Consider the following 22,655-nt stretch of genomic DNA (forward strand, 5'->3'; position numbering starts at 1 on the left):
CAGCAAAGAAAAGCTAAGAGAGAACACACAGAAGGTAGAGAGGAAGCCACTGAAGTCAGAAGCTAGAAGCATCAAAACTAGGGATGGAAGGGAGAGACCAGCAGATATTGCCGTGTGCCTGGCCATGTGACAGAGGTGTCCCAGAAAGCAAGCAGCCTTTCCTCAGAAAGAAGGTATCATCCTGTTGATGTCTTGATTTGGGCATTTTTCACAGCCTCAGAACTGTAAACTTGTAAGCAAATAAACCCCCACTGTAAAATCCAACTCATTTCTGATATATTGCATTTTGTCTGCTTTAGCAAAGTAAAACAGGGCCTTTTCAAAAACTCGTACATTAACATTTACAGAAGCTTTATTTTAATAGCTGAAAAATGCCCCATCAACAGAAGGATGGATAAACAGTTGTATATTCATACAATGGAATGTGACTCAGCAATAGAGGAATGAACTATAGATACTGCTGAACTATTAATAATGAATCTCAAAATAATTATGCTGAATGAAAGTAGCTAGACCCCAAAAAAGTATATATCGCATGATTGTATTCATACAAAATTCTAGGAAATGCAAGCTAATCTACAGAGACAGAATGTGAGTCAGTGGTTAGGGAAGGAGCAGGAGGGGTGTTTAGGGATGATGGATATGTTTGATTGTGGTGGCTATACATATGCTGAATTTATCATATTTGCAACTTTACATGAAGTTTAGCACTATTAATTATACCTCAATAAAGCTATTAAAAAGAAAAGACTAGATGAGTTTGGAAGATGAACATGAGTTCAACAATTTTCATTTTTTATTTTATTTTATTTTTTATTTCTACAACTTTTAACACCAACTATAATGAACTTCTGACTCAGATGACCAAGAGTCGGCCACACTCCACAGGACTGGGGAACAGTCCCCACAGAACTACCCTTACTCAGACACTACAAGTTTGGAGTTCCCAGGCCACCCCTACTTCTGATCAACTGGCTGCAAACTTGGTGGTCTGATAATTTGCTATAGTGACTCACAGAACTCCAGAAAGCGTTATGCTTAAGATTACAGTCTGAATATTTTTAAATGGATACAAACTATAAGGAGCCCAAAGAAGGGAATGCATAGGGCGAGGTGTGGGAGGGTATCAAATGTGAAGCTTCCACCTCCTCTCTGTGTGAGTCGGACTACATCAGCCTCCCAGCACACTGGTGTGGGTCATTAATCAAGGAAGCACTCCAAGCGCAGGTGTTCCTAGTATTCATGAGATCTCCTTACCTAGGCACGATTAATTAACTCAAAGGCCAGGTGGGGGAACTTACTGTCCAACCACCACCCTCTCCTCTGAGGTTTGGTTCATCTGAGGCAGCTCAAAGCCCCACCTCCTAATCCCTTATGGGCCCTTCAAGCATGGCCAGCACCCCCACCCACCCACCCCAGTCTTCTCCTGCATAAATTGCCAGGTGTGGAGGTGATGGGGCACTAAGCACAAACACCAAAGTCTCCTATTGGGGGGAACTCAAAGGCACAGAGATTACTTCCCCAGAACCCTGGTTCTTCATAATACCGCTGAAGGCCACTGCAATATCCTTGGGAAGAGGTAGAAATGCCAGTGGGGATGGAAAGGTCAGCTGTAAGAATATGACAGATTCATATGCACATGTCTGGATGTGAAGCCAAGGAGAGGCAAGCCTTGGGGGTGATGTCACGACTCAGATTATTAACAGGAAGGAAAGTGGTGCCACTTACAGGAGTCCTGGTGAGACCCGGTTTGGATGTGCGCCAACGCTGATTCCAAGAGGCAGTTTACAAACTGGGACCAGAATCAGAAGGCAAGAGCCACATACTCTGGAACTGCTACACTTTCTTCACCTTCACATTTTCCCCCATTCCCCTGGAATCTACTCCCTCTCTGGTCCCTAAAAACAGAGAATTTTCAAATGAAGGACACTCAAGTCTGGCAGAGTTCCAGCTACCTCCACATGACCTTCACAGAACTTCTATGTTCTATGAAGAACTTCTTCATATTTGGACCAGGCCATCATCTTCCTGGTCCAAATATGCACTCAGCTGAGTGGAGTTTTCACAGGCTCTCAGCACGGCTGTATGTTTTGGCAGTCCAAGAGAAAAGTGTGCACGGAAACTCCTAGGGAAAAGGTGGTGTGCACCACAGGAGCTAAGCAACCAGGAATGGGTGAGACCGATGAAGTCACTTCTCTGCTTGCTGCCCAGCTCCCTCTCGCCTCTGTCCCTGCCAGAACGGAGTTGTTCCTGAGAACTGTGCAGTGGTTTTCCACACCACAGCCAAAGGAAACATCTGGCAGGGTTTCAGGTGGGCATGCTGCTGAGAGGGCTCGGAGCCTGTGCCGGCAAGAGCCGCCAACGACAAGGGGACTGTTTTTCCCGTTTCCCGTTTTATTTTAAATGTCGAAGCTTTTCACACTGCAATGACATCTTAAAATGAGTCCTTTACTTCTGATGCTTCCGTTGAAGCAACTATCTGTTCGGGCTCCACAGAGCGCCCACCCGGTGATTCAACACTGGGAGTGCGAGGGATGGCATGCACCATTTCACATGTCATGGAAAGTAAAAGAGTGAAGAAGAAAAGGTAGCGTGAACTGGAGCTATGGTGGGAAGAAAATATTCCTTTCTCTTGAATGTTTTGCATTCACTCACTCAACAAATATTTATCACGGTTTTAAGGCACTGCATTAGGTTCTACGAGGTAAGCTGACTGAATGAAACAGGGCCTGATTGCAAGCAGCTTTAAGTTCCATGCAAGAAGTGCACACCCAGCGGCAGCAAGAGGCAGAGAGCACGTCGCAACACCAGCGGGGTGAGATGCCACAGGCATTTCAGTGGGGCAGGTGTCACCCTGTGATGGGTGGCCAGAAGGAGCCTTTCTGGATAAGAGGCATTTGCACTAGACCCCCTAAGGCTGGGGTAAATAAGAAGGATCAGAAGTGGTATGACAAGGATAGGAAATCCTTCCTCTAGGTAAAGAGAGAGGCAGGCCTCATGGCATAGGAACAATAAATAGAAGGTGTGTTCCCAGAACAATTCAATAGAGTTTGATACGCACTTAGGAAGCACCTATTAGTTACCCCACATTACGTGCACTGTAGAAATTCAGGGAGGCCACAGACCAGTCGGACACAAGAGAAGTGTGCATTCTGGTAGGCGAAAGAGGCAGAAACAGTCATTTTAGTAGAATTATTGCAAATACCAAGGACAGAGGCACGCCCGGCGTTCCATGGGAACGCCAGAAACATAACAGAGTAATGATCAACAGCCCCGGTTCTCAAGAAGGACTTACGTTTGAATCCCACGAGTGTGGTGCTTAAGTTTCAGTTTTCTCCCCAGAAAACTGGCACAAGCAATCATACTGACCTCACAGGATTGTTGTGAGGACCCACATTATAAAGAGGTAATGCATACAGAGCCCTGACGGTAGGACCTGGCACACAGCAAGTCTCCGCGAATATGAGCTAATATTACTATTTCTGGTGCCAGGGAGGCTGATGGCGCCTTCAGGGAAGGGCCGGTGTATCTGGAGCGCAGGCTGGAAGGCTAGGTGCAGAGGCGCTGCTGGGAGACAAGGCTAGGCTCGGAGGGCTCACTTGGCCTATGCGGGCTGAGTGCTTGTTCTGAGTGCTTTCCATATCTGCCTAACAACCCCTGCCCTTCCTCAGGCGAAGAAACTGAGGCAGGGAGAAGTCAAGTAACTTGCTGTGGCTCAGGAAGCACGTGTGTGCAGGGCAGGGGTCGGAAACCAGGTGGTGTTTCAGCCCTGAGCCCTGCCCTTCCACCACTGTCCAAGTTCATCATGGCTTTACGAGGAAGCTGGACTTTCACTTGGGAGACAGTGGGCTAGTAAAAGCTGAATGCGGCACCGAGATTAACCCTAAACCAGGAAAAATGCCAACTTTCAGACATCGTGCCTCGCATTTGTTGATGTCTTTACAGTTTACTCTCTCTTGATCTATGTTTTTGTGTTTTTTTTTCCTTTTGGCCCCAAATTACTGAATGACTATAAACAGAGCCTCACATGAGAAAGAAATAACTCAGCTGTGTATCTGTATAGATCAGAAATGACTGTGGGGCTGGAGGTACAGAGTAAGAGATTTAGGCTTGGGAACAGTGCTGAGAACTAAGAGTAGGTGCCATCTTTCCAAACACCTGATGAGTCTCACTGCTAGAAGGCTTGATTTTTTTAGCATGTACCTGGCAGGATATTACCCAAGTAAGATATCTCTGAAGTTCCTCACCCTGCTTGCACATTGCGAGAACTCCAGCTGTTCTCAACCTCTTTTGGGTCACAGAGGTTCAGAAGAAAGGAAGAATGTTATAGATTTTTCTCCCCATGATACACACACATGCATGTGCACATACAGGCCCAAATACACACACAGACACACATGCAAGTGCACACCCCACACACCTACGCACAGGCACACACATGCACATGTACACAAGCACACATGTATTCATGTGCATCTTTTTTTTTGTATCTCCCGAGTCCTGCACATTGTTGGCACATAGGTCTCTCATGTTCCATAATGAACAAAAGCATTTCTCTGCTCCTCAGAAATAACTCTGCGAAAGTAGGAAAATCAGTACTGGCTCAGAGGGCTAGAATTTACTTCAGTCCTTCGGTCTGTAGTGATTTTCAAATGCCTGCTGTGTGCCAGGCACCTGAGTGTTTCAGACATACAAAAGACACAGTCTTCTTGCAATCCATGGAGCCAGCCAGTTGCATGAGAGATACTTAGGAAAATAAGCACCATAAATTCTGAAAGACTTTTCAAAGTGTGGCTGAAGCTTTGATTTTTATAGTGCAGCCTTATGTGCCTATTTTTATTTGAATGAAGGCCAGGAGAGAACATGGGAGACAAGTTGCCTTTTGAACTCCACATACAATATTAAGGCTTACATTTAAGGTCATATGGAACACACATGATTTAGGTGAAAGAAGGGGGAACGTGAAAAATTATTCTGAAGGATGTTAAATTTTGAGATTAGATTGGCAATTTTCCCTGGGATTATCAGCCTTGCTCAAAAAAATCACTTAATCGTTGTTTTAGGTCCCTTTTCTATAAGATGGGGGCAATCTCCCCGGGGGTGTAGGGGAAGTGCCTGGAGGGCGAGGGAGGATGAGATATGCTTTAACGGTTTCCTGACTTTGAAGTGTTCTAAAAATACAGCATTTTCATTGCAAACATGTGATGGGATATGTGTCGACACAGCATTTGGGTTGCTAGGGCAGTCCTGCCAGGAGCTTTACACAGACTCAGGCCGCTCTCCAGTGAACGCAGGGAAAGAGAAAGCCAGGGAGCAGCAGACCCTTCTCTCTTATCTTCCAGCATTTCCCTTGTCCTGAATATGTGGCAGGCCCTCCAACTACTGATGAGTCCGGGCTAAACAATCAAACTCTTCGCAGCTTGGTGGAGACTCACAAATTTATCTGGCTTGGAGTTTAATCTGTGGCATAAAAACCTAACATGTTCCACTTAAAAACTGTCCTCCTAAGTATAGAGTAGAGAGCAATTAGGTAGAGGGTAAAGCCTAAAAGGCTTGATTTAAAAAAAAAAAAAATCTTTAATTTATTCATTATCCTTCTTTAAGTCTTCTTTCTTCCCTTAAAGAGATTAGAGCAAAGCCTTGGTTCCTGGGGGAAACCTTTCCTCTGCAGGATTGTGGACTTGGTGGAGAGATTCCATCAGCTTTGCACCTCCAGAGTAGAACTCGACCTGTACTGGACTTGCAAAACAGTAAAGACCTGCCGCCATCTGACAGCTGTATGGTGGCCTGTAGAGAATGAACTGGCAGTCACAATCCAGTTCCCATTAGACAGATGTCCACTTCACAAAGACAGTGTCCCACTTGGCAGCCTGGCTGGCAAGGAGGAGCGAGGACTGGGCATGGAAAGTACATTTCCTTTTTCTGTCTAACTGGGCTGCTTATTGGACTGCACTGAAACCAGCCATAGGGAGCACAGAAGGGAGCGGCTCCCACCTGATCCCTTAGAAAACATCTCAAGTCATTTTCCAGACGTTGTCTCATTTATCCTAATGAGAAGCAATGTCTTTCAAAACTAGGTTTTGGTTCATGGAGCCACATAGTGGCTGTCTTCTGAAACAACCACAAGGATGTACAGCCTTCACCAGGAACTGTATGCAACCCGCTCTCTTCTTTGTCTTCCATTTGGGGGCTGGGAAGGACGCTTGTGTAGAGTGGGCAGAGAAAGGCTCCTAACCCTTCCTGCGTTAACTGGCAATCTCATTCCTAATGAGCAAGTTTGGTGGAATCCAAAACACAAAGGGCAAGAACAATGATCCTTTATTGCAAAATGTAACTATCTATCTATTTGGACAATTGATGAACACTTAATAGGGGGTGGGATGTTCCTTATCTGTGGCTTTGCCTCAGAGGTACTGTCCTCTGGAGGGTGAAACCAAGCTGGTCTGTTTTCTCCCTGCCTAATGGAAGTGCTAAGGAAAATTGTATTTCCAGCACAGCAGGGAAAAATGCATAAATTAAGCAGTTCTTTTTTCCTGATCCATGCACACAAACATAAATAAGAAAACAAACATCCAACTTAAGCTAACCTGACCTGAATGGGAATCTTTCAGAAGCAACATAGGAAGTGAAAAATAAGAACTCTACTTCTTTTATGAAGTTGCATTAACTATTATATAATATGCTAAGAAAACCTATTCTGGACTAGTATCAATTACTATAATGCATCTCCACTAAACACAATCCCTCTATGGGATACCACAGGAATAAATTTTTTTTAGAGAGGCATGTTAATGTGCATGAATGCTATTGTTAATATGTTCATATTTCCTCTTCAAAGCTATGATTCTTCTAATAATTATCTTAACAATACTGCATCTAGAATGAGCTACCCTCTGTAGGATTCTGAAACAGCAGCAATTCTGGGTAGAGGGTAGGGGTGAGTTAAGAACTAGCTTCTCTGTGAAAGGTTATTCTCGAGGTTGGTTAGCTCAGGATGGCTGAGATGCCTCCATGAAGGTCTGTTAACTTCATTTCACTTGTGGTCACAAAATGCCACTCTGATCCCAATCAGTCAGCTTTCAAAATGAACGAAGCTGGGATTCAGAGAGGCTGTGAAAAGGGGAACGAATGGATGGGGATAAATGTTGAAAAATAATTCAAGGAACGTCTTGCTGATGGTAGTTTAGTTGCAACATCACAAAAAAGGTCCGTGTGTCAAAAGAAGGGGGGAAAACCAAACCTGAACAACCCCAGGCAGAAAGTACAATATTCACAAATTCTACATGTCTAGAATGTCCACAGGCATCTGGGCCAAAGCAAGACATACACCTATTCTGAAGGAATTGCTGTCTTCAAGTCCAAGGATAATGGGGTCAAGAATTGTGAATTACTTTGGTTTGAGATCTATAGGAGGCCCTCCAATGTCTCTGATCTAGAGTTTTGAATATTTGCTTGCCAACTTGTACACTGTTTTCCCAGAGGTCATTAGATTATTGACTAATCCTTCCCCTACCACTCCACCATGTCTTACCCCTTCCCACAGAAAGCTTATGTAAATTGCATATTATATTTTCTAAGCAACCTAGTTGAGAAAGAAACATTATGTTTCCCTGAACACACACACACATACACACACACACACAAACACACACACAAACTTCTTCATACATCTTACTGTAAAAATCCAGATACCACTCCTGCCATTGCTTTTTCTTCATTTTGGTCTTCTGCTACATCTACCACATACTACTACCCTTGGTTCAATACCTACCATCTGCCAGGCACTTCACTAAGTAATTTACATACAATATTACATAAATGGCTTATCCCTCAGAAGTCAACTATATAGGCAATATTAAATCCATTTGAAGGAACAGATTTCAAATAAATTAGCATAGGGCCACCACAAATTTTAATACGTGTGTGCGTGTGTGTGTGTGTGTGTGTGTGTGTGTGTGTGTGTGTGTGTATACCAATGGCTTAGCTAAACTATCAAGAGGAAAGCTATAAACTTGAATTTAATAGAACCCTCAGGAAGGCTTGTTTAGTGGAACTTCCTCCTCTTCTTTTCCTAAACTCTCTATTGTGAGGAGAAAGGAGGAAGAAAACTGCAAATGAAGAAAAAAAGGGAAGAGAAGATATGGTAAAATTGAAAGAAAAACCATCAGCCTCCTATCGGGTGACCTTGTGTTCCACTACCTGTCTCACTTCATCTTTGTTAACGGATAGTACAGAATTCTCTGTTCCTTGGAGCCGCTTCAGTGTATTCTCCAAAAGGGAAAACACACACAGAGTGGACACTGCTAATCCAAAATTGGCTCCACGGAGAGAGGACTTATGGTAGTCCTCCCTTTAATACAATATGCTTCTCTCTCCTTTCTCGGACAGAGATCATGGTCTGTTCATTTTTGTATTCTAAGGACCCCACCTTGCATATAGTGACCAAAATATATGTTTAGTGCCTCATGGCTGGTACATTGGCAAGCACCATTTTAGCTTTCTAGTTGCATCTTCCACCTTCTCTATTCTACACTTCATTCCACAGTAAATGGGACCCAGGGCTTGCAAGGCTAAGCTAAGCTCCAAATCACTATTAGAAAGGAGCTAAGCGGTGAGCCTTATCAGAGGGTTGGCAGAGGTCTGCCCTTGGGGACTGCTAAGCTGGCTAGCCCTACCATCCCCTTAATGTTTCATAACTCCTATAATGTTCTCCAAGTTCACCACCTCTTCTGTGTAAAAGTTGGGCTCAAACTCCACATGCTGCCTGCTGTTCCAACATTTTAAGTACAAGCACAGAAGCCTAGGGTTTAGCATTAATTGAAAGAGCTTATCTATATATAGCCTCGCTCTACACTTTAGCATCTCCCAAACGTCAATCATATTCCCTTCTATTTTTTTTTTTTTGAGAGCACAATCCCTCCTTTTTATGTCTTGCTTCAGCCTTTCCCTCTTTTCATTCTTGTGACTCAATGCTCTCAGGTCTTTTAAGTTAACCTCTTAGACCTTTCCACATGGGTTCACCTTCCAAGACCTCAGCGATTCATGCTACTTTCCTTTGGAATTCCTCCATCTCCTTGATATATCTTCAATAACAAGTCCTAATACTGGACACAGTGGCCTAAATAGGAGCTGGAAAGTTCTTTACAAAAAGTAGTGAATTACCTGCTCCTTAACTAAACTTGGTATTTGCTATCTTTAATAGTAAAGTCTAGAAACTGAGGCTGAAGGAGAATTTGGACCTTTAATTTGTCAGAAGCCCTGTTTCCATTGGTCCTCACCCATCCTGATATTTTCCTATCTTCCCACATGTGTATGATAAGGCTCCCATTAAAATACAGTAACCTGGTAAGCATTTTACTTTTCCACCTAAAACTAAAAATGAGGAATCAACTAAAATAGTAGCAAATTCATGGACTTTAGCTTGCAAGACACTGTGTATACCACAGAGCTAGGTGCTCACTCACAGGCAGGTTAGACAGTAGAATTTGCTCTACATAAACTTTAAGGTCCAACAGAGCCCCAAATAGTTCATAATGATCCAAATCTGTATCAGTTAAAGAGTGTGGTGAGTGGATATTCTCTTTCAATCCTTTAATTCTCCTTCTCTAATTCCAACTCATGATGTTTTAATGGAAATACAGAAATCCTATTCCTCTATTCTTCAATTCAATCGCTATTCAAAGTATATTTTTCTCCAATTTGAATTAATGCCAGAACATGGATACTGGATTAGGGACACCTCTCCTAATCATTTACATAGAGAGTGAAAAAATATTGATCCTAATACCAATTCCTGTGGTGCTTAAATTGCCATCTCCAGTCTCCTTGATCCATTAGCTTTCACCAGTACAGCTTGCCCCTGTTTGGCTAAATAGCTCCCTTTTACATTTATAACAAAATCTGCTTCTTTGCTTGCTAGCTATATATGTTTGTCTACACAACTCAAGAGGCCCCGAGAAATCCATGTATACCCTCATCCATCATTCTACATATAGCTTTTTTACTCTGTTCCTTTCTCCATAGCATGTGCCCATCAAGAAAGATTTGAAAATATCTTCAGAAATTTGAAGACCCTGATTCTTTAATGTATGTAATTGGTTGAGCTCACAGCAAGTTACTCTAGTGCGAATGCTAAGATATCCCTGAGGTACTCAAAATCTAACTGATTTTCCACTGAATTTCACAGAATGGATCAGAGCTGATTCAACCAATTTTGCTGTAAGCCAGCATTCCATCACCTATCATTTTGGTTAGCAGATTTCATAAACCCATGTTAATTTGTGGCTAACATATTATTTTAGCTTAGTTTCCATTTTTTGTTCATTTGACCAATTATCTCTCCATCTCTTCTTAATTTCCAGTGGTTTTGTTCAGTATTTGTCCATGGTGGTAATCCTGGCATGCCACATGTCTCAATGGTGGGAGAACCATTATTGTAAAAGGTTTGGCACAGCCAATATTAGAAAACAAAGCATGAGAATGGGTAGACTCAGGATCAGTGAAATTAGATAAGGAACAAGGAACCTGACTACTCTGGCTGAAATCTTGACAGCCTCTGGGCCATATACCCCAGGATGAAAATTTAAGTGTTTTAAGGATCTACTAACACAAGATAAGAAAAAGGGGTATTTATCTTACTAACAGCATTTTACCATGATTGGACTTAGTAAAGATACAAATTTCCTCATGAGCTTTGTAATTATTTCATTTCTGTTTTTTTTTTTGCAAGGGTAGGCACCAGGAATTGAACCTGGGTCTCTGGCATGGCAGGCAAGAACTCTGCCTGCTGAGCCACTGTGGCCTGCCCTCATTTATGTTTTAATGCTAGCATTCTGAACATTTCTAGAGAGCGTCTCTTTTTCTAGTTAGGAAATCAAACTTCTCATGCCCAAAGGCCTGGCTTCCTAATGATCTTCAGTCTTGTACCCCAAAAAAGTGACATAACTATCTAACTGCAAGGGTGCAAGTGGAAAGGCAGGGCCGACTTATAGTTAGGAAAGCTCTAAATGCACACACTGGGAAAAGCCAATTGGGAGACTTAGCTCCATCGGCCAACCTGGAATCTGGGTCTGAGGGATGCAGACAGATATGAGCTAAGAAACCCTGGGTTTTTCTTTTCATGTCAACTTTCTACCAAAGAAGTCCATTCTCCTTTTGTCTAGAGCCTGTTCTCTTTATTCTTCTGCTGCTTTAGTTCCAGGTATGAGAATCCACTGGGGTTAAAGAAATGGGTACCAGTTGAAGCTCTAATGCCCCAGAAATAAAGAAGACAGCCACTGTGATGGTTTGGAGGCTTTATGGACCCCAGAAGATTATATTCTTAAGGCTAATCCATTCCTGTGAGTACAGACACATTGTGGATGGGGACTTTTGATGAGGTTATTTCAGTTGAGGTGCCCCAGGTGGGTCTTAATCCTCTTACTGAAGCCATTTATAAGAGGATGAAATAGAGAGAAAAACAGAGAAGGTGAGGAAGAGAGACACAGGAACAAGAAAGGAAGCCACTGATGCCGGAAGCTGAAAGCAAGAAAGCCATGAAGACCAGCAGACACTGCCATGAGCCTGGCCATGTGACAGAACAGTCCAAGTACTATCTGATGAAGTCTTGATTGGGACATTTTCACAGCCTCAGAGCTGTAAGCTTGTAAGCTAATAAATCCCCATTGTGAAAGCCAACCCAGTTCTGGTACATTGCATTCGTCAGCTTTAGCAAAGTAAAATAGCCACTAAATTGTTAGAAGCAGCTTTTGTAATTTTCTTTTTCGTGAGGGGCTCTGTCGCCCTCCTTTCCCTTCATCTTCTGTCTCTATCCAGAGGTTTCCAAAGTACACACTCTTTGCCAGGGTAGAAGAAGCCCTTTTGATGTAATTCAACATCTTGCTCAAGAGGCCCGGGCAAGTCTCTCGTCAACAAGGCAGAGGAGGACTCATTTCACATTTCTCCCCCATTTGTCTCAATACCTTCAATAACTAGAGTCTGTGAGAGTCAAAATAATTTAAAACTCCATTTAAAAGCAATGGACTTTTACATCTTTGAACAGCTAAGTCCACTGTATGTGACGCTTCTCATGCAGGGCCTCAGTCAGCCCACAATGAAGGGTGACAGTAAAGAGTCCCACAATGACTCCTGTTAGCATAAAATTAATTTGGGGTGGGAGCATCCTTCCCATGGGCCACAGAGGCAGCACTTCCGAAATGGGAGTGGTCCCAGAAAACCCAGGGCAGTGGCCCCAGTTTCCAAGACCTTTAAGGCAGTCAGCTCATTACCTCCTTGTCTGCAATGAAATAGAAAATTGGTTCATCTTCCTGAGTGGCTGAATTATTTCTCAGTTACTGATTCTGAGATGACGCCACTTAAATAAACTGGCTCCAAGTCCACTGGTAGTTTTTTTTTTTTTTTATGCTGTATGACGGGGTTACATTTCATTATTTTTCCATGTGAGTATCCCATTATCACAGCACCATTTGTTGAATTTTTTGTTTGTTTGTTTGCCTATTTGTTTTTTTTGGGGGGGAAGTGCATGGGCAGGTAAGCAACTACCCCACTGATAGTTTAGAAAGCAAAGTTTCTGACTGAGCTTTTTAAGAAGAAATGAAAGCATTAAACATGAAACAGATCTCTGCACTCCCACACCAATCCTCCAATATTTTTCCTTTAATAAAAGTCGAGGGCATTCTTACAAACTTTAATATTTTAAAGAACAAGAGAATAAACTTTCTAAGATCAACAATTCTCTTTTGAGGATGTTAGCATCTCTGACATTTGCTCTCTCATGAAATACATAAAATAATTCTGGAAGGTAGGGATCATTCCATCATACGGATAAAGAAATTAGGGCTCACGCTCTAAACTAATGTGCAATAACAATCACATTATAAGTTTCGGGACTTTGAGGCCTGCCCTCATTCTACCATACTACAGAAGAACATTCTGGAATCAGGGCCAGCCATCTACCCAATTCCGAAATAAGAAAGCTAAGCTTTGGTGCCTTTGGTCCTTCTCCTTCTCCTTGGCCCTTCTCCCTGTTAATCCCACTGGCCTTCTAACCCAAGTCTCATACTCAAAAAACTTTTCCACTGCACTTAACTGTGAAGAGAATTTAAATTAAGACTGAAGTAAGGCTGTTGGGACCCTACGATCAGTGCAGGAAGGAAGAGGACCAAGTTAGCCCACCTTGGCTCTGCCGACCTCAGAGACCTGTTCCCACGGTCACCCTGACCACAGCCTGACCCACAAGGAGATGAAGCAGCAGTGGTAGCACAACCACCACCCAAGCTGCTCTTCTGAAATTTCAAGGCTATCACCCTTCCCAGAGGAGCCGGGAATTTAATTTTTGTCCCACCCAGAAAGGCTCTGTGTCTGAAGCACTGTGAGGGCTGGAGCTGCACAGCAGGTGTGCCATTACCTCCAAACATGTTTCAAGAAAAAAGGAAGCTCATTTCTGCAGGCCTGTGGTACACAGTGATAGTCAACAGAAATGACTTTCCATTTTTTTTTTGACTGAAAAGTCACCAAAAGACAGACCATAAAATGTGACCAACAAAATTACAGCTTAGGACTCAGGTTCGGTTCCTACCTTCTAACACTCAATGATTTTCATCTAGTCACAGGGTCTCCAGCTTTCACTGCTGAAAAATCAGACTAACAGTACCCATCCATTCAGCTCATGAAAATGTAGACAGCTTTCAGTATAGAGTCTGCCATGATCCCGGATTAAATTTTTGATTAACTAAAAATAATTAATAGTGCAATGATCCAAGACACATAATTTATCTACCACTTCCAGGTCTGGGTTTGGCCTTACTGCACATCATCTCCATACCTGCCACCTCTTCCACTGAACCTCATTCACCATCTTTGACCCTCAACTCTTCCTTCTTTTCACACACCAGGAACTACCTTTTGCCCTTCCCAGCTACTTTAACTTAGATCTCAGAGCATATTCTTCTAGCACATTTAGTACTCTTTCTGACTTTCCACCGTTTTGGCCTTGGTCATTTCCAATGCTGAGCTGCCTGGGATTCCATTTCTCTACTCCCTCCCTGAGGAATCCCAGTGGTCAGAACCACCAAAGCCCACTCAAAATCCACACAACCAAAGCATATCAGGGATAATCCTGCAATTATTTCTCCCATCAAATTTTCCAAAGCAATGATTTTCAATCTTCTCCATTCTTAAACCTACAATTCCTTCCAGCCTTTCTCATAAATTTACTATCTTACTGAGAAGACTGCAGGCATCTGTACTGTCTCCTATTTCCTTCCATTACACTAAAAAATTTCTGCATTGTTATTTCCTCCCACCTTCCATGCTGTCTCTTTCCGCCTTCTATATGAGCTGTTCAACTGCTCCTTTGGCCTCTTCAGGGACCCTGATTCATATCTTACTTACTTTTGTTCTACATTCTTTATCACTTGCCTTGGAAGAAGCTGCATCTCTAAGCTCTCTTCTCTTTCATGATCAGACCACTGAAAAGAGTTGCGTTGGCTCCCCTGTAGCACACATGGAACCCTACTCGGCCCTCTACCTCCTTCTAAGATGCTCTAGAGCCATCCCAATCACCAAATCCCATGGCTTTTTCTGGCCTGCATCCTTCCTGAATCTTCCGTGGCCCCTCAGACTTAACACAATCAAAAGTGAACTTAACTCTCCTCTCCTTCCCTCCTCCCACCACTGTTGACTCCTTTACTGTTCTCTGGCTAAGCCAAAACCTCCTAGGTTACCTCTGCCTCACTGCCCATGCTGCTCCTTCCACTGTAGTCATGTCTGTATCATTCAGTTCCTTCCTTACCAATTCCATGGCCGAGAACACCCGCGTCTATCTAGTCTCTGTCACACCTATCTCTCAGCCTTGTTTTCCCTTGCTAAATATACTGCATATAGCCTCAATTGTCAATTGCTTAACGAAAATCAGATATTCAAGTCTGGAAATCAAGGCCCCACAAGAATAGGCCTGCATCTATATTTCTAGACATCTCTATCTTCCCCTCTTCTATTTTAATTTTCCTATTTCCTCTGAACTCTGGGAGAATTCACAGTTCCAGGGGCATACCCCACCTCTTCCTACTTCTGCTTCTTATCTCTGGCCAGTCCACCCACTTCAACTGTTCAACACCATCTTTACTTATTGGAAACGTATTATTTTTTCAAGATTTGGTAACAAAGTTGTTTTTTTTCCTAGTTTTGCAGCTGTAGATGTTCTCTGAACTTCCAGAGTTGAAATATGCTGTCTCTTCCCGCCTTCTTTGCTCTTATTTCATACTTGATTAAATTAGGGTTACCTGTGCATTTGCCTTATTGTCTCTATTTCATGAAAGTTCTGGGAAGCAGTGATAATAAATGTAATAACAACAACTGCTATAACAAACACCTATGGAGCTTCCATCCTATTTCAGCTCTATGCAAAGCACTTGTTCACATTATTATCTCAGCAACCCTATGTGGACCATCTCAATTTTGAGATGTGGCTAAGTGGCACACGTAGGAAGTGGCAAAGCCAGAAAATGAACTTCAGTTTGTCTGACTCCAAAAGTCATATTCATAATGACAATGTGGTATTTCTCAGCATCATGGATGCAACAAATAACTGCCTAATGAAATACCTTCTCCCTAAGTCCTAGTAGGTGGAATACTTTACTTAGATGGACTCCCCAGAATTGCTAAGCTTGCTTGGTCAATGAGCATATCTACAGGGAGAAGAAATAGAACACTTAGCTGCTAACCCTGAAAGGATAATTTCAAACACAGGACAAAGCTTTCATGCCTTAGGACTAAATGGAACATAAAATGAAAAGTGAAAGAAAAATCTTAGTTCACTGGATTAAGTAATGGTTCCACTTCGTCTGTTTTCTTGGAACCATCCATGTCAGTAAAGCAATGAATCAAGGCTACTCCAAGAGCCTTACTTAGATAATTTAAACCACGTTTAGGTAGTATCTCCAATAATTCTAGTTTCTGAGGCTCTGACTTCAGCCCTGGGGAAACATAACAATTGTACTCTGCTGATGAAGTCAGGGCCGATGTAAAATTTAGGGTCCTATTTTCCCCGTGAACAGGCAAATGCTATATGGCCCATACAGGTATCGACATAAAGAAAAGAGGTGATTTTGCTCTAGGTAAGCGGCTAAGGCCTGTGATCCTCCGTGAGGCATGTCATTATACAGCTCAAATCCCATCGCCACAGATACTGCCGCAACAGAGATGTCTGCACAACAAAAACCACTTTCAAGATTTGGCTGACAGCCCACGTCCTCCAAGCAATATTTGATGCGAGACTTGGAGTTCACAGTAATGGGAACTGACCTATATTTCCGAAGGTAAGATTGAAATGATTTCATCTGTAACTTCTATCCCACGATACCATGAGTTAGAGCGATGCACAATCTACCCATGAGTATAAAGACTGAACGCAAAGACAAGAACAGAATCAACCCTGCTCGTAAAGGGTGGAATTCTTTCCTTTTCCTTTGGGACACTTAGGTAGAGGAGACTGACCTAACCCCTGGACGGGAGGCAGACAAGGCTGGTCGTGATCTCATCTCACCGAGAGGCTGGTGTAACACAAAAGGACAGAAGGACTGTGTCCAAGTCTCCACCCCGTTATTTACTGGCTGTGTAGACTGGCTATGTTTCTTACTTTTTTCTGAGTCTCAATTTCCCCATCTGTAAAATGTACCCAATATCTGCTTCTTTCAGGATGACAGTAAGGACTAAATGAGATAAGATACCTAAAGCCCCCATCATGGGCCTGGCACACGGCATGTGCTCAAGTCAGTTCCCTCCTCAGGCCTCTCTCCCCCTCCAAGACTTACAGAATACGAAATTAGTTAAGAGACATAGTGAGCTGAAGTTAACAAAATGTACAGTCTCACCTACAGCCTGGTAAAGCAGATGCCTAGAGGAACATCTAGGGATAAAATTTTTAAAATGGTAGAAGCAGGCCAGGCCATGTGCACTTATTTGACTGATGAAATGGTCTTATTGGCCAAGCTTAGGCACATGTATTCAAAAGCTAAAATGCCAGGAACTAGGCATTATAACACTCAATTATAGTAAAATAACACCTCTGTCATTATGTCAGAGGTCATTTTGAAAAATGCTGATAAATGAAGTTGAGGCACCTTTTCCTAGGCAAGCATGTGCTATGGCCCCTCTCTGAAGCAGCGACTTACTGCTTCTGGCCTGCTTCTCTGTCAGGTGACCCCTTTGCTCTTGCCCAGCATCTTCTCCTCTCTTTCTTCCCAAGATGATAATGTGAACGTTATAAGCTACAACAAACTAGTCTTCAGTGTCTGGAAAACACATAAATAAATATTTTCAGAAGGCCCACAACAGAGATGCTCAACATGGCTCTAACATGCAATGTTTTCAATCCCACTGGTTTTCAGAGATCTAATTTTCTATTTTTCTAACTACGGCACCATCAGGTTTGTGGCGACAAGGTCCTGTTTTTGTTCTTTTTAAAATGATCTTGGTGTTGTTCGATATGTCTTGAGATAGAGAACTACAGTCTTATGAGCATAGTCAGAAGGCACATCTGTTCACCTTTATAAAATGAGTACCGCCTAGGGGCTTTTTAAGCCCTTAAAAGGCTCCAGAAAGTCCCATTAGACCTCTACAACTGTAAGGAGCAAGAGACAGCACAGCCTTTCTCAGAACAGTGGGACCATGGAGATCACTTAGTCTCAGCCCTTCGTCTTGTCAGAAAGGAAAAGGCTCAGAGAAAGGCTCTGCCAAGGTTCACATGCCTAATTAAAGTGTATGTGCAAGCTGAAGGATAACCTTTCAGGAGCTCTTAGGAAAAGCAACACGGAGATAAAACAACAGGCCTGAGAGAAAACCGAGGCACCGAGAAAAAGAAACTGTAAGATACACAGGAAGAGAGGGGCCCCTGGGCAGGAAGATTGAGAAACGAAGAACAGAGAAAGAGCAAAAATGACTAAAGCTACAAGGATGAACCAGGGACAGAGACCATGCTAAATGCTCTGCAGACAGTTTACAAAGGATGAGTCCAATACACAGAAGCAGCACCAAGTACCACTGGGTTTCTGGCCTCTCTTTATTTTAGTAGCTGTCCCCCTCCACCACCCTCATCTTAAAATGGAGGCAATAATGAGCAGCTGGTGCATTTCAATCTCACCAGTGATAAGGGGCTTAAATCACCAGCATTTTTGCAGGTGTGCTAATGATTTCAGGCCACTAAGGCACCAAGGCACCGAAGGAAAGAAAGAAAGGAAGGCATTTAATGAACCCCATTCTAGATCCCAAGAATCGACCTCCCCCTAAAAGCAGCCCTGTGCTCCCTCACACCAGCTGCAGCACACTAATTGTTCATAAGACATTCCAAGTCCCCACGGGCTGTGTAAGAGGGCAGTGCAACTGCACAGGCAGTCATCGGAAGGTAGGGGGAGAGAGAGCTGGCTCAATACAAGGCTGAGGAACCTATTCCTTAGAGAGGCAGCCGCCCCGCCCGTCCAGATCTGTCACTGCCTAGAAAGTGACCTCCCCAGAGTGGTCACGCTGGGACAGAGGCAGCAGCTCAAGACTGCGCTTCCTCGGCTTCCTCCCGGCCTGCCCCACCTGTCCCACCTGTCCAGGAGGGAGGGGCTGGCAGGGCCCGCTGCCCTAGGCTCTGCCCTTTGGTGCCCAGCGATGCCCACGACCTCCACGCGCCCTGCCGACTCCCCCACGCCCTCTCCCCCCTGTACCCTCCCCCCTGGCAGGCGGTACCTTTACTCTGGGGGGGGTTCTGACTCCGGTCCCGGAGGACGTTGATCTGGTAGACCGCTCCATAAGGCTCAAAAAGTTCTTTCAGCTCCTTTTCGGACCAAGAGCGGGGAATCTGTCCCACGAACATCTTAATGGCATCTGGGTCCGGCTGGTCCGAGTGGTCCAGGGCTCCGTTCATCTTGCTGGCGGTGCCGTTACTGTCAAAAGCGGAACCGGAGGCAGAGTTAGGGCGGCTGGGTGAGGGACAGGAAGAAAAAATCGCAGGGGTGGGGTGGGGGGTGGGGGAAGCGGGGGGAGGAGGAGGAGGAGGAAGAGGAGCGGGGAAAGTGCCTAACGAGCTGGAGACATTCTGGGAGGGAGACAAAGCGCAGGCACAGGGGCGCGGCTCCGGCTCCGGGGCGCGGCTCCCCCTGCGGGCTGCGGTCCCCTCTCGGGGCCCCGGGGCGTGGACATCTCGGGCCGGACCGGGCCGGACCAGGGGCGTCGGGGGCAGGGCCGCTCGGCCAGGCTCTCCGCCTGCGTAGCCCCCGCGGGGAGACAGGCCGACCGGCTGGATCCCCACGGGTGGCCCCCGCCCCCTTTTGGATGGTTTTCGGAAGAGGGGAGAGAGGTGGTGATAATAGAGTCACATGAAAAGAGAAGGAAACACTTGGCAGCCATCAGATGACGAATGCAACGATGCTGGTGATGGATGTGCGGGGCGCGGGGCGTCCATGTGCGCATCGAATCAGGACGCGCTGCTGCTCCGAGCGAGCGCGCTCAGGCTGCGCGCCGCGGGCGGCTCATTGGCTGCCCACGCCGAGGCCAGGGCCGCGGCTCCCCGGTAAAAAGCACATTGTTTACGGGACCCGGGCACAAAGGGTGCAATTCAGAGAGGCCAGGGCGATCTCAGAATTGCCTGCTTTGTGCCGAAAAACATGCAGCCGCAGAAAGTTGAGTTCCCACTAAAGGACACTGAATATTTCAAATCTTTCACAGTCCATAAATTGCTCTCTGTATATCTCACTTCCAGATGTTGCACTTGAGTTCTAAACAATCACACGTTTGGGAGAGAAGAGGAGAAAAAAAAAAAGAAGGAAGCAAGCAAGCCTGCCTTTTCTTCTCCTAGCTTCAGTAAATACTTGGGGCTGATGCAAAATGCAAAACCCTACGCTACTATACACCGGTTGTCTTCATGCTGGTTTCAAAGTCGCCACTCGGAAGAGCACAGGCTTGTTTAGAGGCTGCAGTTCTAGTTACCATCGTGTAATAAGATGAGGACTTTCAGTTTTACCTATTTGAGCTTAGTAAGCAAAGCAAAACCACATACCGTCCCCGGTGGCTGCCTCCTAAGGCACTTCCTATCCACCTACTGCCCTGTGAAGGCTGAAGCCCCACAATCATTTGCAGAAATGGGCTCCTGCCTAGCTTCCCAGCCTGTAAGAATATGATGTATCTAAAAAGTGCACGGTGCGCAGACAAAGTGTATTCAGAGCCATGACCGCCTCCCCAGCCCCCAGCAGCCCAAGACCCAGAAAAGTTGGAAGGGGCCATATGAACTAAAACGTCATTGCCAATGGCAAGTGTAATTTCACTTTGGACTTGGGGTAATTGCAGGAAGGTATTCAAACATTTTAAGCAGAATTCCTTATTTAAATAAAACAACCAGAACAAAAAACAAAAATGACACCAGAGCACCTAAAATTTGCTGTGGCTTTATGCAAGTCTGAGACCTTAAATAAAAACAAGAACAAAAACATGACAGTTAAAAAACCAAAAAGCTACAGAAAGGAGAAATCCTGAATTACATTTAATACAGACAGGAGAACGATGTCAAATTACCCTTCGCTAGGTCTTGGCTTCAATTTCGACTTCCTCTTAGATCCTTATTTTGCCATTATATTATTTTACCCTTGAGATAAACAATCAGAATCTGTCTAACTTGAAGCACTGTCAAGGAGCCTTCTTTAATCAACTTTATTGTTACAAAAAACCTGTTCCGCTGAATAAAATATTGAGCAGGAAATTTTTCAACAATTTAGGTGTAATGTATTGCTTGTTTAGTTGGAGCTGGATTGTTTATTGTGTTCTCCCACACCTATACTTTTCAAATCGCTCTTGAAGAATTCGATAAACGCTCTAAACCCCCATCTTTAGTGGGATGGGGGTGGCGAGCCCAGGTAGTACAGAGTGGGGTGGGAGGGTGTTCACAGGGGGGCGGGAGTTGAGAGTGTGGCAAGACTTATTTCTGGGACAGGAAGGGTTGTGGTTACTGCTGTTGAAAATCAGCTATTATAAAAAGAGGAAGGTACTGCCACAGGTCTCGGCTAACAGAGAACGGAAGTTCAAAACGTGGGGCTGCTGGATCTTGCCTAGACAGAGCACCATTAATCCAAGGGAAGAGTCAGGCCAGGGCATACCTGTTCTAGAGACCTAAATGCAGGGTTCTAGAGCAAGCCTTCCTCCATATCTCTCTCAATGAGAACCTATTTCTGTTCTCTCAAAAAGTATAAACTCACAGAGGTACATGAAGGAGGGATAAAGAAGAAGAGAACTTGGGCCCTACCCCCTTTGATCTGTATGTGGGCAGCATGCATTTAAAATCCCTCTCTTGCTGGCCATCCTTCCCACATGCTGGGAGACCTCATCTGGAAGCCCAGGGGGTAGGGGCTGAAGGCTGGGGCTCTGGGGTCAGACTGCCCGGGACTGGACCCTAGCATGGCCACTCCAAATTCAGGGCCTCAGACTCCTCATCTGTACAATGGGGATAGCAGACTCCATCTCTAGCCACGTGGCCTTAGGACCAGGTGCTCTCTAAGGTCCGCTTCTTTTCCCCAATAATCCCATCTTGGCATTGGGGATACCCCAAAATGAGTGATCACCCTATGTCTACTTTCCAATCCAGACTCTTTCATAGCACAGGCTCAAACACAAGTCCTACCTACACAATAATAATTTATATCTTTTAATGAATGCTGACATGCCAGGCCCTATCCTGGGTGCTCTGCATACATTCTTTCTAATCCTTATAGCAACCCATGAAAGGTATTATCTTCCAGATGCAAACATACAAGAAATAAATTGCCTCCCCAAGATTAGTTGAGGTGGAATTCAAACCCAATCCCTCTGGGCAACATGGCACAAGAAATTTCTATCCCGGGCTGAGCATCCTATTTTGCCAAGGTCTGAGAGTGACCACCCCATGGAAATTCACTGGGTGAGAAGGCCAGAGCAAGTCTTACCGGGTCCCCAAATCACACAGCCAAACAAAAGGCTACATGAAAGAAACACGTGCACCAGTTTTCCTCTCTGTGCGAGCGGGACTGAGTGTTGGTCTCGAGTCCTTGAGGACCATTTTAAAGCCCCCATGTTCTCCATCATCTCACAAAGGGGTCTCCCTGCCCACAGGACCACCTCTCAATCTTTCCCACATGTTACAAATGACTGTCTGAGGGATTTATATCACCTGTTGAGGACATGGCAATCCCTTCCTTATGGTAATTCAACAAAGTAAAAATCACCACCACCACCTTCCTGACCCAAAGCCTCAGTGCTGACAGGCAGCCCCAACCCACTGACTCCCCCAGTGTTCATGGGGGCTCTTCACTAGGGAAATTATGGGAACAGGTACCCTGATTCTCAGCAAGACAGAGTAAGACCTTGTAAAGATGTATGAGAATGTGACTGTAGGCTTTGAGCATTAGCCTAGCTCACTGTCTTTTCGTTCCCTAGTCATCCTCACAGGCAGCAGTTTCTTTGACAGGGCAGGGATTTAGATTCAAATGCAAATACAAATGCAAAAACTGAGAGCCACTCTCTGCCTGAAATCTTTGGCATGCAATCCCACCACCACACTACAGGTCGGGGTCACTCTTCCCGTTCTAGAGATGAAGTGCATGAGTCATGGAGGCCAAATGACTTCTCCAATGTCCCCAATCTAAGAAGAG

At 44.5% G+C, this 22,655-nt stretch overlaps 1 protein-coding gene across 9 annotated transcripts in view; it reads right to left on the minus strand.

Moving 5' to 3' along the window:
* CELF2 (CUGBP Elav-like family member 2) overlaps positions 1–22,655 on the minus strand; it is a 506,203-nt gene that overhangs the window by 142,095 nt on the left and 341,453 nt on the right. For all 9 annotated transcript variants that reach the window (XM_077169448.1, XM_077169444.1, XM_077169446.1 and 6 more), the window contains one exon: positions 18,730–18,926. In XM_077169448.1, coding sequence (XP_077025563.1) covers positions 18,730–18,926 — 197 coding nt within the window. The remainder of the gene's footprint in view (positions 1–18,729; positions 18,927–22,655) is intronic.

This window comes from Tamandua tetradactyla, chromosome 7, assembly GCF_023851605.1.
Source record: "Tamandua tetradactyla isolate mTamTet1 chromosome 7, mTamTet1.pri, whole genome shotgun sequence".
Taxonomy (NCBI): domain Eukaryota; kingdom Metazoa; phylum Chordata; class Mammalia; order Pilosa; family Myrmecophagidae; genus Tamandua; species Tamandua tetradactyla.